The sequence below is a fragment of the Vigna angularis genome, chromosome 6 (assembly GCF_016808095.1).
Source record: "Vigna angularis cultivar LongXiaoDou No.4 chromosome 6, ASM1680809v1, whole genome shotgun sequence".
In the NCBI taxonomy this organism is placed as follows: Eukaryota; Viridiplantae; Streptophyta; class Magnoliopsida; order Fabales; family Fabaceae; genus Vigna; species Vigna angularis.
In genome coordinates this window covers 35077120-35092461 of record NC_068975.1, presented here as the reverse complement: position 1 = coordinate 35092461, position 15342 = coordinate 35077120, and the positions used below count along the sequence as shown (strand labels likewise).

At 27.3% G+C, this 15342-nt stretch overlaps 1 protein-coding gene across 1 annotated transcript; it reads right to left on the bottom strand.

Moving 5' to 3' along the window:
- Positions 1–11434: 11434 nt before the first annotated feature.
- LOC108341822 (dof zinc finger protein DOF1.4) lies at positions 11435–13552 on the bottom strand. The gene is made up of 2 exons (XM_017579474.2): positions 13354–13552; positions 11435–13142 (listed from the first exon to the last, which is right to left on the bottom strand). The coding sequence occupies exons 1-2, from the start codon at positions 13411–13413 to the stop codon at positions 12153–12155; spliced, it is 1050 nt and encodes a 349-aa protein (XP_017434963.1). The 5' UTR covers positions 13414–13552; the 3' UTR covers positions 11435–12152.
- Positions 13553–15342: the final 1790 nt, after the last annotated feature.

Sequence of the window (15342 nt, the reverse complement as noted above, 5' to 3'; positions counted from 1 at the left end):
TTAAAACCTTTAAACAGCACAAAAAGTTTCTTCTTATTGCCATCTTTTCACCCTTCCTCCCCTTTTTATCACTTTTTAATTTTAGGATAAAACAAAATTACTTTTGGAGAAATTCAAATTATTTAATGATTTTAGTTATAGAAGGTCTCCCTATTCTCAATATAACCTTAACAAATTCCATAAGTCAAGTTTACTCACCATTTGAAAATACTTGTTATCTTAATCAATATTCGATTAACTATGAATTTATTTTTTCATTATTTTAATAGGATTTAGTCCTATTGTTACATAAAAATTGTAACATTTCATTTTTAACAACAACTGATAAAATAAAACGTTACAAAATTGATAAAATAAAACATATTTGTCTTAGATTACATATATAAATACAATTATTAAACAAAATAATAATAAAAATAAAATATATCTAAGACAATTAAGAAAAATTACTAGACAATAAAAAACAATACTCCTAACATCATTGTCGTTTACCAAATATACATGTTTCAATACCTACCTCTCATCTGCTCACACAAAATTATCATAAAAAAATAAACAAACACATAAGAAACATCAAAAGAAACAATAAGATAAGTTAGTGTGCAAAAAAGTTTTCATAAAACAAACATAGAAATATGATTACATTACTCATTCATAGAAGTAACTAGATCACTTATAAAGACTCATTTTAGATTCAATTATCTAGATAAAACATTGATGTGAAATCTATGAGATCTTGAACTTGTAGTGACCTCTACTGTTTTGCAAAATTCATTGTCAATGCGTTTCACCCTAACAAACCTATTTATATTAAAACCTTCTAATTTTAAAATAATCAAATCTCACTATTTTTAAATTATTATCACTCTAAAAATGTTATTTTCTATATCTTCAAAAAAATGCTAAAAAAAATAACGAAAATAAGTTCTTGACGCTAACAAATCTCTTCACTATAAACTTTAATCGTTCATCTTATCATTGGAATATCCAGTGCTTCAACCAATTTTTAACATTCCTCGATAATTTTTATGTTATTTTAGTTAAATAACCCATGGTTAAAAATTAGTAACTAGTATGGACAAACACATCATTTCTTCATCAAAATACTTTTATCTAAAATATAATTCCAAATGACATTAACAATTACAAGGGTATATTTAATGTACATCTCTATTACAAAGTTATAATAACAACAATATATATTAGAAGTGAGCTTTATCTCTAGTTCATGTAGGACTTCCAACACACCTCCTTCATACTGAGGTATAAACATTTCGAACGTGGGAGTATAATTAATGGGTGATCCGACAATAGGTGAAATAGAATAATAAGTTCAACTTTTGTTATTAACAAAATAATAAGTTTAATATTTGGTAATAAGAAAAACAACAAAATATGTAAGATAGAAAGTTCGAGATTCACCCAAATTAAACTCAATGTCTGTGTGATCTTTTCGATAATCATATACCATACACTGATAATAACAATAACTCAAAGAAGAATATTAAATACTTTATCGATGAGCATTTTGTGCACCAGGTTTTTTATATGATATATTTTAATTAGTTTATCTGTAGAGAGCATGATCATACTCCACCCAAGTGGAAATTAACAATAGTAAGCATTGACTTAGAAAAGTGAAGGCATAAAAAAGTAGCAGCAGAGAAGAAAAAAGCTAAGTGGTGGTGGTGATGGAATTTATTCGATTCTTTTCTTTAGTCCGAAGAAGAAGGCACATTATTCCCTAACACGCATTTCAACCTAGTTTTGACTTCGTTCCACCAAAACATTTTCGAACATTTCTCTAACTTTAGTTTTTTTTTTCTCTTTTTTATTTGGGGGTTCCGTGTGACTAAAGTTTTGAGAGTTTGACGCTATCAGAGGAACAAATTGAAGGCTTGACATCAGACGCATATTTTGTTGTTGTGTTTCACAGAAAAAGGATGTGGGTGACGACATGTGTGCACTCATGCCATACAACTGCTCGTGTCTGGTTTGTGACCATTTGTCGTGTTTTTACTTGGCTTCCATCGAGAATGATTTTGGTGGAGGCTCTCTTTCTCTAAAATAATATTTAACCAAAATGAATTTGGAGGGATGTAAGAAAACGGCAAAGATTATGCTCATCAAAATATTATTATTTTATACTCTGGTTTTCAATGCTAATAAAATACAATATATTAATAGTCTTATTACGTTAGATTTTATTGGTTGAAAACAATGGAAAATAAGTTTTGGGTCTATAATAAGTCAACTCAGGGTTTGGGTCAAATACGATCACTTATTCATAAGTGTTGTTTAATATTTTTATAAAACAAAAATAACAAAAATAATTATTTCGGATTCAATTTTGAGTGCAAAAGTTTAAATACTATTAGTACAAGATGATATAGATATTAGGAAATACACTTAACTGTAACTTTCTCTAAAAAATAATGATTTGTATAAAGAAACTATGATTCAATTACATATTATAAATTGATTTCATATTTAGTATAATACAAGATCTCTAATATATTTTTTAATACTAAAACATGAACCTAATCAACTGTATGAGACTGATATTTCTAAATGATTTAATAATAAATGATATGACAAAGTTATCGTATTTATAAAATAAATTTTTATATCATATTAAAAAAACGAATTTAAAGCAAACTTAACATCACAAAATCATATAAAATGAAATTTATACTCATTTATTAATATAATTTTTGATAAAAACCACTTAAAGTTAAATTCTCTCTTCATAATAATTAACTTTATTTAGAATACTTAAACTTAAATAAATTTTCTAATTTTATTTTTTATATATATACTCTACAATAAATGCATAATAACTAATTTTTATTTTCATTATGATAGACTAGTATTTTTTTTTTGTAATAACAAAAAATAATAAGATTGTTATTATATTTATAGAAATAATTCTGAAATATAGATTATAATTATAAATAATTATTTTAGTTTAAAAGAATAGCTAAATTTTAGAAGAAAAAAGTGATAAAATAAAAAAATAGTTAAATTAAAATAATCACTTAAAGATAAAATTGATAAAATAATTATTTTGATTTTTAAAAAAACATTTAAAAGGTAACATTAGAAACAAAATATGTATTACAGAATAGTTAATCTCTTTGTATCATAGTATCATGTATAAATTAATTAGATTTTAAGTAAAAAGTATTATAATTAAGAAATAGTTAATGCTATTTACAATTTAAAATAATAATAGATTAATAAAACCATCTTTTCATTTTTTTTTAAAATCAACAGTTAAAAAATATCAAGAGAATATCACTTCATACTAACACAAAAAATGAAAAATATACTTCAATATTTATCCATAGGCAAACTATTATATGATAAAGTTGGTCGTTTTATTATTTTAAAATTTATGTAAAAGATGTGTTTTATTGATAATATAAAACTTGTATGTCATCATTTATTGAAAAAATATCTTTATATATATATATATATATATATAATTTTTAAATATTGAGTTCATTAAAAACTATGACAAATCTATTTTTTATTTTTCATGTCGTAGAATATAACGAATGTTTTAATATATCTCCTCTTTAAGAAAGTAATTAAGATATTACTTGTAATACTCCTATTAAGTTGAGTTCAGTTATGAATCAAACTTGACTAATATAGTATAATTTAAATTTAGTATTTTAAATTTTATATATGAACTCATATTAGTCAAATACAAGTTGTTCAAGTTATGATTAATTAAAGTAGGTTAGAGGTTCATTTTTTTTAGTTAAGTTTAAAAAACCAAAAAAAAAATTGAATTTAGTTTTAATTAAATAAAATGAACATACCAGATATTTAAAAAAATATGTTTGATTCTAATAATTATTTTTATAATGACTATAATTTTATATATTAATTATACTATTAAATTTAAAAAATATCTTACCAGAAATAAATTTTAAAATATTCAGACATTTATAGATATTAAAATCACTTTCAGACAGGATCGAATATATACAAAATTGTAATTCACTACCGATCTTTATTATTTATTTATCAAATTTATTTATTTAATATTACCCATTCACTCACTCTGGTTTTACAGAATTTGCATAATCTATTTGCTAAAATTATTGCTGAAACTAATTTTGTTGGATCTTTCACGTCTAACTTATATATTATATAGGGGTCAAAAATGGGTTACAACTCACGAATTAACCTAATCCGATATGAGTTCAGATCGGATTGAGTTTTAAAAAAATGTATTATTTTTATGTAGGTCAATTTTTAATCCGGCTTATCCGGGTTAAACCCGTAGTAAAATAGGTTGGCTCACAAATTCACCTAATTTTATTTTATTAATTTATTATTTTATGAAATCCTAAAAAATACTCTTTTCACTCTGTTCTCGCGAATTTGCTCCGTTCTCGCGAATTTGCTCTGTTCTCACTGTGGTTTCACTTCACTATTGATCATCCCCAATCCAAGTTAATTGTTGTTAATTGCCTCAGATTGTATTTGAAAAACTCGTTGTGCTTCTCAAGACCCCGATCAAGCATACAATCTTAATAATTTCAACTACTATAGTTTTATCAATATTTACTCTAAAATAGTAATCATTGCATTCATGAAAAGGGTTACTATATTATATAGGTGTCAAAAATGGGTTACAACTCACGAATTAACCCGATCCGATATGAGTTCAGATCGGATTGGATTTTAAAAAAATGTATTATTTTTACGCAGGTCAATTTTTAACCTGGCTTATCCGGGTTAAACCCGTAGTAAAATGGGTTGGCTCACAAATCCACCTAATTTTATTTTATTAATTTATTATTTTATGAAACCCTAAAAAATACTCTCTTCACTCTGTTCTCGCAAATTTGCTATGTTCTCGCGAATTTGCTCTGTTTTCACTGTGGTCTCACTTCACTATTGATCATCCCCAACCCAGGTTAGTTGTTGTTAATTGCCTCAGATTGTATTTGAAAAACTCGTTGTGTAAGACCCCGATCAAGCATACAATCTTAATAATTTCAACTACTATAGTTTTATCAAGATTTACTCTAAAATAGTAATCATTGCATTCATGAAAAGGGTTACTAACATTCCGGCAATCGGGATGCACTGCTAGTTCATCGGACATGTCGCGCAGAGAATTTATCCCCTAATCAACCACATAGCAGGCAAACACGTTTTCGTCAAAAACCCTAGTGAAACTTCTTACTTCAAAAATTGAAAGAAACAAAAGTGAAATTGAAATTGAAAGAATATATATCACTGGTGAGATCTAAATAGAGGAATCTATTGTTGCTTAATGTTGGATTGCAAAAAAGTTTGTAATTTTAATTTTTTTTTATTTTAAAAAATTATAATTAAGTGAGCGAGTAAGTCAACCGTTTAACCCAATAACCCGTTATTTGGACACACACACACGCTTTCTACATATATATGAATAAAAAAAAATCCCATTTTAGCAAAGCAACTAAATTTAGCATTTTTTTTGTCACTTGAACAGGTTATTTGAGTAAATATAAATATATATTGAAATATTTTACATACAAACAAATTGTTGATTTAACTTGAAATAATAAGGTGAAAATTATCTTACCAGCGTAACAAGGGTGCACATGCATGATTTGCAGATATCACGTGTTTTTTACTATTTTAAAATAGTTTAATAAATTTGAAGAGATTAATAGTTTAAATAATTTTTTGTATATCAGGCTGGAAGCCCATTTGGGCCTGGAATAGGCCATAGGTCTTAAAACTCAAAGCCCATACATAGAAAAAGAGAAGACTAATGTATAAATTTGTGGGTCTAATTATTAGAGTGTTTGGTTGAAAAGTTACTACCACTAATATTACCAAGTAATTAATGTGATAATTCTCACCTAATCCTTCCTAATCTGCTAATCAAGATAAGCGTTTGACTATAGACATATGTGGTAGACAAATGAGTACTTCTTTTACATAATCTTATAGCTGTACAATTGTCGTTAAACTAAATGAATGCATTGCCCATTCAAATTAATGACACTTTAAAGTCCCTAAGAGATATTAATTACTTGACTTTTATATATTAAGGTTGGGGCTGCTTCTAGACAAATCAAGCTTTATAGAGCTTTTACTAATTTTAATTGTTTACTAAAATTTTATTATTACTTTAAATGGTTAAATAACAGTTTTACTCAGATAATAATGATGTCTTTTTATGTTATTTTCAAATAACATCATCATTATCAATTAGTAAATTTTCTTAATTAATTAAGTCTCCTATTAGATAATATTAAAAAATTGAACACTTACAAAAAAAACCATATAAACTTATTATTTTTAATTTTTGAATTAGAAATGATGTTATTGTCTTAAGTGATTTTGACTCAAATTTTCTTGTTGTTAGATCTCGTTAATGAATATATCTCTCAGACAGATTTCTTATATAATTATCTTTATTTCTTTTTTATTTTCATCTTCTTCCTTTTTTCTTTATCTTTTTTGATAACGCATTTTATTTACAACGTATGTTTATTTCTCCAGCATAATATTGATTTCAGTTATTTTTTGTAATTGAATCTACTAAAATAAATTTTAACAAAAGAAACTAAATTAATTATAAATATTAAACTCGGCCATAACATTATCATTTTGTTTAAAATACATGTATATATTGGTTATAAAATACTATTAACAGTTTGTATAATTGATATAATTTCGAAGAAAACCTATTTCTCTTTTATTTAACCAAAAAATTAAAACGGTATTAGGAAAACTAATAATTTTTTCATCTTAATATTCTTGAAATTCAAAAATACCTAATAAAATTTTGTTAAAAATATAAATAAAATGAACTAAAATACAAAAATAATAAAAATTACGTCATTGGAATATACATATATGGAGAGAGAGAGAAATAAAGAGATGGAGATATTATTTTTCTATATGAATCCCTAGATTTATTATAATTTATTTTTTATTTAAATTGAAATAAGTAGTTATTTGTACAAAAAATTCAATAATTAGTTTATACAATAGGTGAAATAAGTTGGAAAAACACGTAATTAAGTGCAGGAATTCACATAATTCATTACTCTGTGATGAATTAAGTATAATTGTAAAAATAATAATTAAAAATAATAAAAAAAGGATCAAATTTACTTATTTTTAATTTGTATTTAATAAGCTCGAATAAATCATTTTAATATGTGTTATATAAGTATAATATCCTTAAGAGTTACTTATAGGTATTATAATGTCTCAAGGACTCCACACATAAGAAGTTATTTTAAATGACAAAAATTGTTTAAGTTGAATCGTGATAAACTCTTTTAAACTCTTAATTGTTTAGGTAACCATGAATAAACATTTTTGTAGGTTAATTTAAATGTGAGGTTATGAACATGTTTGGCTTAATTTGAATATTAAATGTGAGGTACGAGTTGCCATGTATTTTCTTAAACCAATTCCATTCAATAATGAATATGGACCACGATAATTTTGGTAACGTGTATAGAATTGCCTAATCTAATTAGATTGGTCATTTATTTCAATTATTGAGTTAGGTTGGGGTAATTTATGGATGACTAGACTAGAATTTAAGTGTGAATTTAATACCATATATGAAAAAAAAATTATCTTGTTATTAATTTCTTATATAGTCAAAGAATTTCTATTTGGTTTTGCACATAAGCATATCCAAACTCTTTTACATAAATCAGTGAGAATTATATATTTTTTTTAACAAAGAAAATAGTAAGTATATTAATAAATTAATACTAGGGTAAAAACCCTTGTAACAGAAAAGGAATTTAGAAAATATAATTTTCCTATTCATTATTTTCTTTTGATACTTAACCTTAAATTCTCTACTAGGTTAATAACACATACAGATGTACCATTTTAATTATGGTTCAAGAAAAAAATTACTGAGAAGATACAACAGTATTGCCATCTACAATAGTAATACAAATGTAATTTCAACTAATTCTAACTTCTTTTGAAATTATTTATTAAAAAACAAAGTACAATACTATTACATAAAAATGTTACTAAACTAATTCTTAGTTAAAAAAAAGGATCAATGACATTATGAATATATCAAAAAGATAAAAAAAAAAAAGCATCATCAATAGAGGTCTTAAATTATGTCTATGATTTGACCTATATCAAGTCCACCATATATATACCATTAAAGTAAAAAGGAACTTTGAAAAAAAAAATATTATAGTTCCAAATACTTTACATTAGATGGCAGAAACGAAGCAGTTTTTTCCTTCTAACATATGTTATATCATTAACCTAAACCTTCTAAAGTTAAAGTTTAGCATGTTTGCATTCCAAATCTTGTTGACTTGAGTTAAGAACTTATTTTGAATAACTCGTTAAAATGTTGCAACCACTTTAAAAAGTATATATATTACTCTCCTTTTTTAGTATGAGAATTAAAGAACGTGCTCTCCTAGGTTCCTAGCAACAATTGGCCAACTCGTTTAATCATTAAAAAAGAAATCAAATGATGATTATCATATTAAAAAAGCGATTAATATTTTCGAAGGGTGTTTAAAACCGAAACAATTCAAATAACTAAAAATCGATCGAAAAAATTGAAATGAATTAATATTATTATTTTTATTTATTTAAATTTAATAGCTAACAAATACACATAAGATTGTTTATTAAAATCAGTTTAAGGTTTGATTATATTATCCTTACAATATATTATAATTATCAAAATATGATAATTTTTTTATTGCAGCTATTCTAGTTGTAAAATTTTGTAATTTGTTTATGAATATAAGAAATTGAAATTATAAATATGATAATAATTATAAAAAAAAACCAACATATCTCTTTATTTAACATATATACAATTTTTATAAAATTCAATAATTATAATAAAAAACCATACAAATCTATTGAAACCAAGCCACAAAAGATTTGGTTAATTTGATTCGAATTTCATATTAAACCAAAATCAAACCAATTAAACTTCATTAATTTTTTATATTTAGTTTGAGTAATTTTTTAATAGAAGAAACAAACTAAACCAAACCATTAATACTCTTACTATTTTCATCAAGAAGAAGCAAAAACGCACAAGATATATTGTGCACCTAAATAAAACACTTCTTTGCACAATTTAACTCAAGCTAGTAACCTATTCATATTAACTCGTGAAGATAGCACAAACACTTTGGAAAACATTTGAGAGAAGAATGTATCGTGCTTAAGAATGGTTGGTTTTGTGGACAGGTAACCGTTGATTTAGTAGTAAAAAATCTATATGAATCCTTCTTCCATGGTCGTGGAATAAGATAATGAGAATAATTGGTTTTTAATAAACTTGAAGAAGATAGGTAGAGAATTTCGATTGTATGTAGATTGAGTTTGACATTTTTTTCTAGCCTTCACTGTGTTTTTTCCCCCCTGTGAATTGTTGTTTTCATTTGTGTTTTTTTTATCAATTGTACTGTAAATCTTAAAAATATTGTTCATTATAAATATTGAAGTGTTTAAACACAAATAATTAAAAAATATAATAGAATTTTTGCATATACATTTTTAACATATACAGACTTATACTAGCATAAAATTGGCCTTTTATGTTTCATTATTTACGTTAAACTCAACAAATTTTTATGAAAAGAATGCATGCCATTTTTTAAAATAAGTAAAACTCGTTACATCAAATTATTCAAGATCGGACAAAAAAACTTAACATTTACATGAGATTGTGTGTGAATTCAATGTAAATGTCAAATTTTACGTAAATTCAACATAAAATTGTGTAAATGTTAAGTTTTACGCTAAACCTCAAACCGATCGACATAAACTTGTTTAAGGTATGACTCGTAATTAACTTTTTTCTTCTTAGCGATTTCTTCCTACCTTTACGTTTTCTTTCTCCTAGAGAGTAGTTGCATGTGTTGGTGGGTTTTGAATGTATTTTTGTGGTTTGAATTGATGGTTGTAGGTATTTCATAGTAATGAATGTTTTTTCCAATTAGGTTGGAGTTCTTTTATTCAACTATATAATCGATATAATACTCTTTGTATATTCAATGTATTGCTGAAATTGAAATGGTTGTTGTTTTTTCAGGATCTTAATCATAACAATGCATAAATATTTTCATTTAATTTATTTGTTGGTGTAACTTTTAATATATATATATATATATATATATATATTGGCACCGTTTTGTAAAAATCATTAAAAATAACTAAAAATTGATTTTTAAACTTTTTCTTTACAACTTCCTTTTCGTGTATATTTTTGTTAGTAGAATTCTTACATTTGATAAAATAGTTATAGCTTTTGAAAGAAAAACTTAAAACGCTTGTAACTTTTGATAAATATGTTGGATTAAGATGCATTCTAAACAATGTTGCTTGAAATGAGGTGAAGATGCTAGTCAATAATTAAAGGGAATTGGAAGACGAAAATTTCCAAACAAACTCCCATTTACTAAACATTTTTTAATTTTTTAGTGTTTTGATGCATTTTGTAGAGTTTATCCTATTAGTTTACATATTCATTAGAAAATTCTAAAAATTCTTATGATTTTTCCTTATATTAAATTGATATTTATCAAACCTTTATATGTTAAATATTACATATTTTGCATGTTCAAATTTTTTCATTGTGATTGTTTCTATTTTGCGTACGGTCGTCTTTTATGTTTGATGTATGACTAGGTCTAATTCACATACTACATCCTTTTGTTCCTAGAATTGAATGTTCCATAGGTTTTGATAGAAACCAAATATTAGATGGTTATTTTCATAGCATATAATTAGTTAGTGATTTAGTTTCTGTTAGTGATAGTATTTGTGATTCAGACTGTGATTCTCCTCCAACACGCAGTAGCTCGCCCTTCAATTTATTTCTTATTTTGTGTAGTAAGATTCCGACCAAATATAATAAGACCAGACGGTACATGACCTAAGATAATAATGGTATCTCATGCGTATCACCTGAGTCCAGATCTATGGTTACCCATTCTAGACAACCTAAGAGGCTGCCAAACTTCGGATTAATTAAATTATCTTCCTAGTGGTTTTAAATCCTTAAGAAAGAATGGACCTTTTACCGATAAAACTGTCCTGATTTTTAACTAGTTAAGAAAAATACGGTAAAAGTAAAGGTGCGAGAATTTCGAGACCGTTGTTATGTATCTCTCTAGGATTCAATACTCACCATAAGACAGCATGAGTCCAAACCTGCTTAAGTTGCTATCGTGTGCAAGAGATTAGCTAGATTCCCTAGGTCATCTTGCGGACACATACCATTTCAGCATGCTCATTTGTTTTCAGTGTGAAATATACGGTGGTTATGGTTTCCAATGTCAAGTATCTGAAAAGATATATACATGCATAACTCAAACCAGCAATATTCTGTGCATGGACCAAAGTTTCTCGGAAGAACCAACACATAGAAAAAGGTTGAACAATATAAGCACCAAACCACCCACATACATTAAATCATTAATCACCTAAAACCAAGTAAATAATCCCCCTCTCTTCTATACCACATTATACCAAATGTATCCAATATATTCCCATTCTCCCTATCCAAAACAAAAATCATCTCAAAGTTAACAAAATTGAAACCAATACTACTTCCTCTCTTCAAGGACAGCATCACGCAGTAAATCCCCTACCCAACCTAACTACAACAGCTAATTAATACAATACAAAATAAGAAAAAATAGATGTCATTGCGTATATACATATAACAAAATGAAAGACCAACTTGCATTGCTCAACTATGGAGAACACTGCTTGACGAGGTGGCAGCAACTGTGAGATGATGAGAGAAGAGGATCCGAGGTTCCTCTCAGAGCAATTTGTGCAATTTTTCTTCCTAACCTTGACATGTAAAAAACTAACTGGCTGAAGAGTAATTATATATATTTGCAGGATGCAGCTGACATGATCGCTCCGATCCAAATTCCTCTCACCTTTAGCTTTCCCATTTTCTTATGAGTATCACTTTCCCTCCTTGTTCAGTAACTTTTTATGTAATTAAGTAAACCAGACCCATTTGCCCCAAGAGAAGAAAAAAGAAAAGAAAAAAAGTAGCAGTAACAACACATGTAGGGGGAGACAAACATTGAAAAACATGTTTCTTCATTTGATTTGGATGGTATTTTCTAGATCAGAGAAGTGACTTAAGAACCGATATTCGCAGCTTGATCGTTCCAAACACCCAAAGCTGTTGCTGAATTATTCCAATAAAGCGAAGGATCGTACATGCCCACATGCTGGATCTGGTTTTGACAAGCACCATTCCACTCCAACCTGCTGTTTTGTCCTAATTCTACTTTCACATCTTTTAAAGACACCATCCCTGCCTCACTGTTATCACTCGGCATTTGCAACTGCTCTAGTGGAGTTAAGCCTAAGCCATGCTGGAAAGTGTTGCTATCAGCACCATCTTTCAACCCACTGCCGATAAACTTCTGTTGAAGCAAAGTAGAGCTCAACAGTGAAGACAAAGCTGGAGCAGTGGATGTAGAACTTGAAGAAGAACCAAAGATGGAATTATAACTTGAAAGAAGCGCGTTATTAGAACCAAACCCGTTTCTAAAGCTATTATTCTCACTAGGTTCATTGGACACAACCCCGGATGAAAAACCTAATCCAAGGGCATTATTCAGCTGAAGATCAAACCCGGAACTGGAGATTCTGGAGCCAAACCTAGGGAACAGCGGAAGATTCACATCGCTGGAGCAACTAGGCAACCCATAAAACAAAGGGTTGATGTGATTCGAGGTTGAAGCAGTGTCGATCTGTGGTTGCGAAGCGGCGGTGAGAGCAGAAGAAGAATTAGAAGAAGAAGCAGTGTCAATGGCAGCAGAAGAAGAGTTTGTCATTGGACGCTTAACACGCTTGTTTTTTCTGCACCCACCACCAACAGGAACGTTCCTGAGGGTTCCACCTCTTGTCCAGTAGCGCTTGCAGGCTTTGCAGAAGTGTCGTGGCTGAGACAAACTGTAATTGTTGTAGTAGCAGAATTTAGTGTTTGATGAGTCACAACGAGGGCACTTGAGGGTTTGTTGTTGCAGCTGCTGCTGCACAAGCTCTTGATCTGGTTTTTCCATTACCTTACTATTGTTACTTCCACCGAAGGAACCCATCAAGACCTTCCGATCATCCACCTGATAACATATTACTAGAGGGTAAGGAAAATTGATAAAATAAAATATGAAAAAAGAAAAGGGAGATCCAGTTTAAGGTGGCGTTCTAGGGTATGTATGATACAGCACAGTGTGATATTCTATTCCAAAAGCTAAGCAACAAAATTGCACTGGTCATGTATTCGTCTAGCAAGCGTGTTTGTGTGTGTGGGAAGAAGAGAGAGAAATGAACCTGTGGCCATTGGTTGGTCGTTGGAGGGATGACTACCATTTTCTCACAGTTACCCGACATTTTGCTGGTTCCAAGGAATCCTTGAAAACAAAGAGTAAACAGACAAAGAACAGATATGAGACTCGCTTCAAGGTTTCAAATAGTAATGTAGTGCGAGTTTTAGAAGGGACTCCGAAGCTCAAAATTTTAAGTTGTCGATCACCACATGCCAACTTCAACCTAATTATTTATCTACTAATATATATGAATTAAATTACTTTTGCACTTTTACTAAATTTTTTATAAAAAATAATAATCCAGGATTTTTTTCTTTATTAAAAACCACCGCATGCAACGCATTAATAATATTAAATACTATACTTTTAATAATCGTTTCGTTTTTCATTTTCAATCGTGACCGTAAAGGATAATGCTCAGGTTGCAAAATTGATATACTAGAATTTTATTAATGGCTTTGATGTAAAAAGAAAATTTGTATAGTTGCATGTCACGACCTAATTTCACGCGACGAGTTTGATTTATATTAGAGTTCAAATAGGATTATTACTGCAGTTAAATACTTATAGTTTTTTTTTTAACATTTTTTTGTTTTTGTATTTTTTAATTTTTGTATCATCTTGTCCTCGTTTCGTTTCTTTTTATTCTTTATCTATCTATTTTTCTTTTCTTCTCTTCTGTTCCTATGGATGTGAATAGCTATTTTTAGACAACAATTAAAAAAATAAGATACCGAGGGAAAAATCTTATGAATATAAAAATTAAGATTAAGTTTGAGAAGGAAATTCAAAATCCAAGACAACAAAATTTAACAAATGATTGATTTCAATTGATGTTTGTTTGACTTTTGAATCTAGTTTCATCAGAATTTTTTTTTTCAGAAAAATCTAATTAATTTCATCCTCATGTAAACTTTATCTACTTGAACAAAATTAAATTTAATGAATGATTAGCATATTAGTTATTTAAATGCTATAATTAAAGTCGAAAGTTGAAAAACAGCATGATAGTTTATTTTTCATTATAAATATTTTGTTGAATAATCAGAAATTTGCAAAAAAGATATAAAAGGGTATATTTATCTATTTATAAATACAATATATTTTTATTAGAAATAAATATCTTTTAAGGTAAATTTATTGCTAGTTTTTTTTTCAAACACTTCGAATTCTTTTCATTTTTTATAAAGATATAAAGATAAAATGTTGTTAAAAATTGAAATAACACGTGTTATAACCAGAATAAATATATAAGTCATAAAGTAATAACTATATATATATTCTTAATAATAATATGTGCTCATGTAATTACGTCCTTGATTGATATTCCATCAAACCTCAATATGGGGCTTAGATGCATATATGAACAAATTTTGCGATCGTATATTTTATTAAACTATTAAATGAAATAGTGCAAAATGTATAGTATTAATTATAATCATTAGTTCGACTGTAAAATAAATAAGTATTTAAATTTTGTACATTCTATTCCATGATTATCCTAAAATAAACAAACGAAACATCTCATCCATCTAATATTTGAGTACAAAATGACAAGGTAGAGAGATGATTAGAAAACTTAACCCACAAGAAGATAAACTTGAAAAGTATAAAAGAAAAATTGTTAAAAAAAATCAATTAACTACCATAAAAGTTATTGTACCATATTACTCTGGTCATCATTAAATCGAACAATTCAAATAGATAAATAATAACTACAACCACATACTACTCTTGAGACTCAATGATTCTGATCTACAAGTTGAACGGTCATCCTATGAAACAATTATATTTAATATTGATTAACTTACAAAAAATTATAATTATTACTAATTAAGTCATATTTAAGTCGTCATTAATTTAAAACACATTTTAAAACATATAAATATAAGTTTTAGATTAAAAAACAAATTATTACATTTAATAGACATTACTTAAATAATTAAATCTTTAAAAATCGGAATATTTTCTAGGTATAACTTTTAAATGTAAG

What these genes read in the sequence shown, in the direction of transcription:
- LOC108341822 (XM_017579474.2), bottom strand. Translation starts at nt 13,413, where the DNA reads ATGTCGGGTAACTGTGAGAAAATGGTAGTCATCCCTCCAACGACCAAC. An exon ending in CGACCAACCAATGGCCACAG is followed by an intron (nt 13,143 to 13,353) that starts GTTCATTTCTCT and finishes ATATGTTATCAG; the next exon opens with GTGGATGATCGGAAGGTCTT.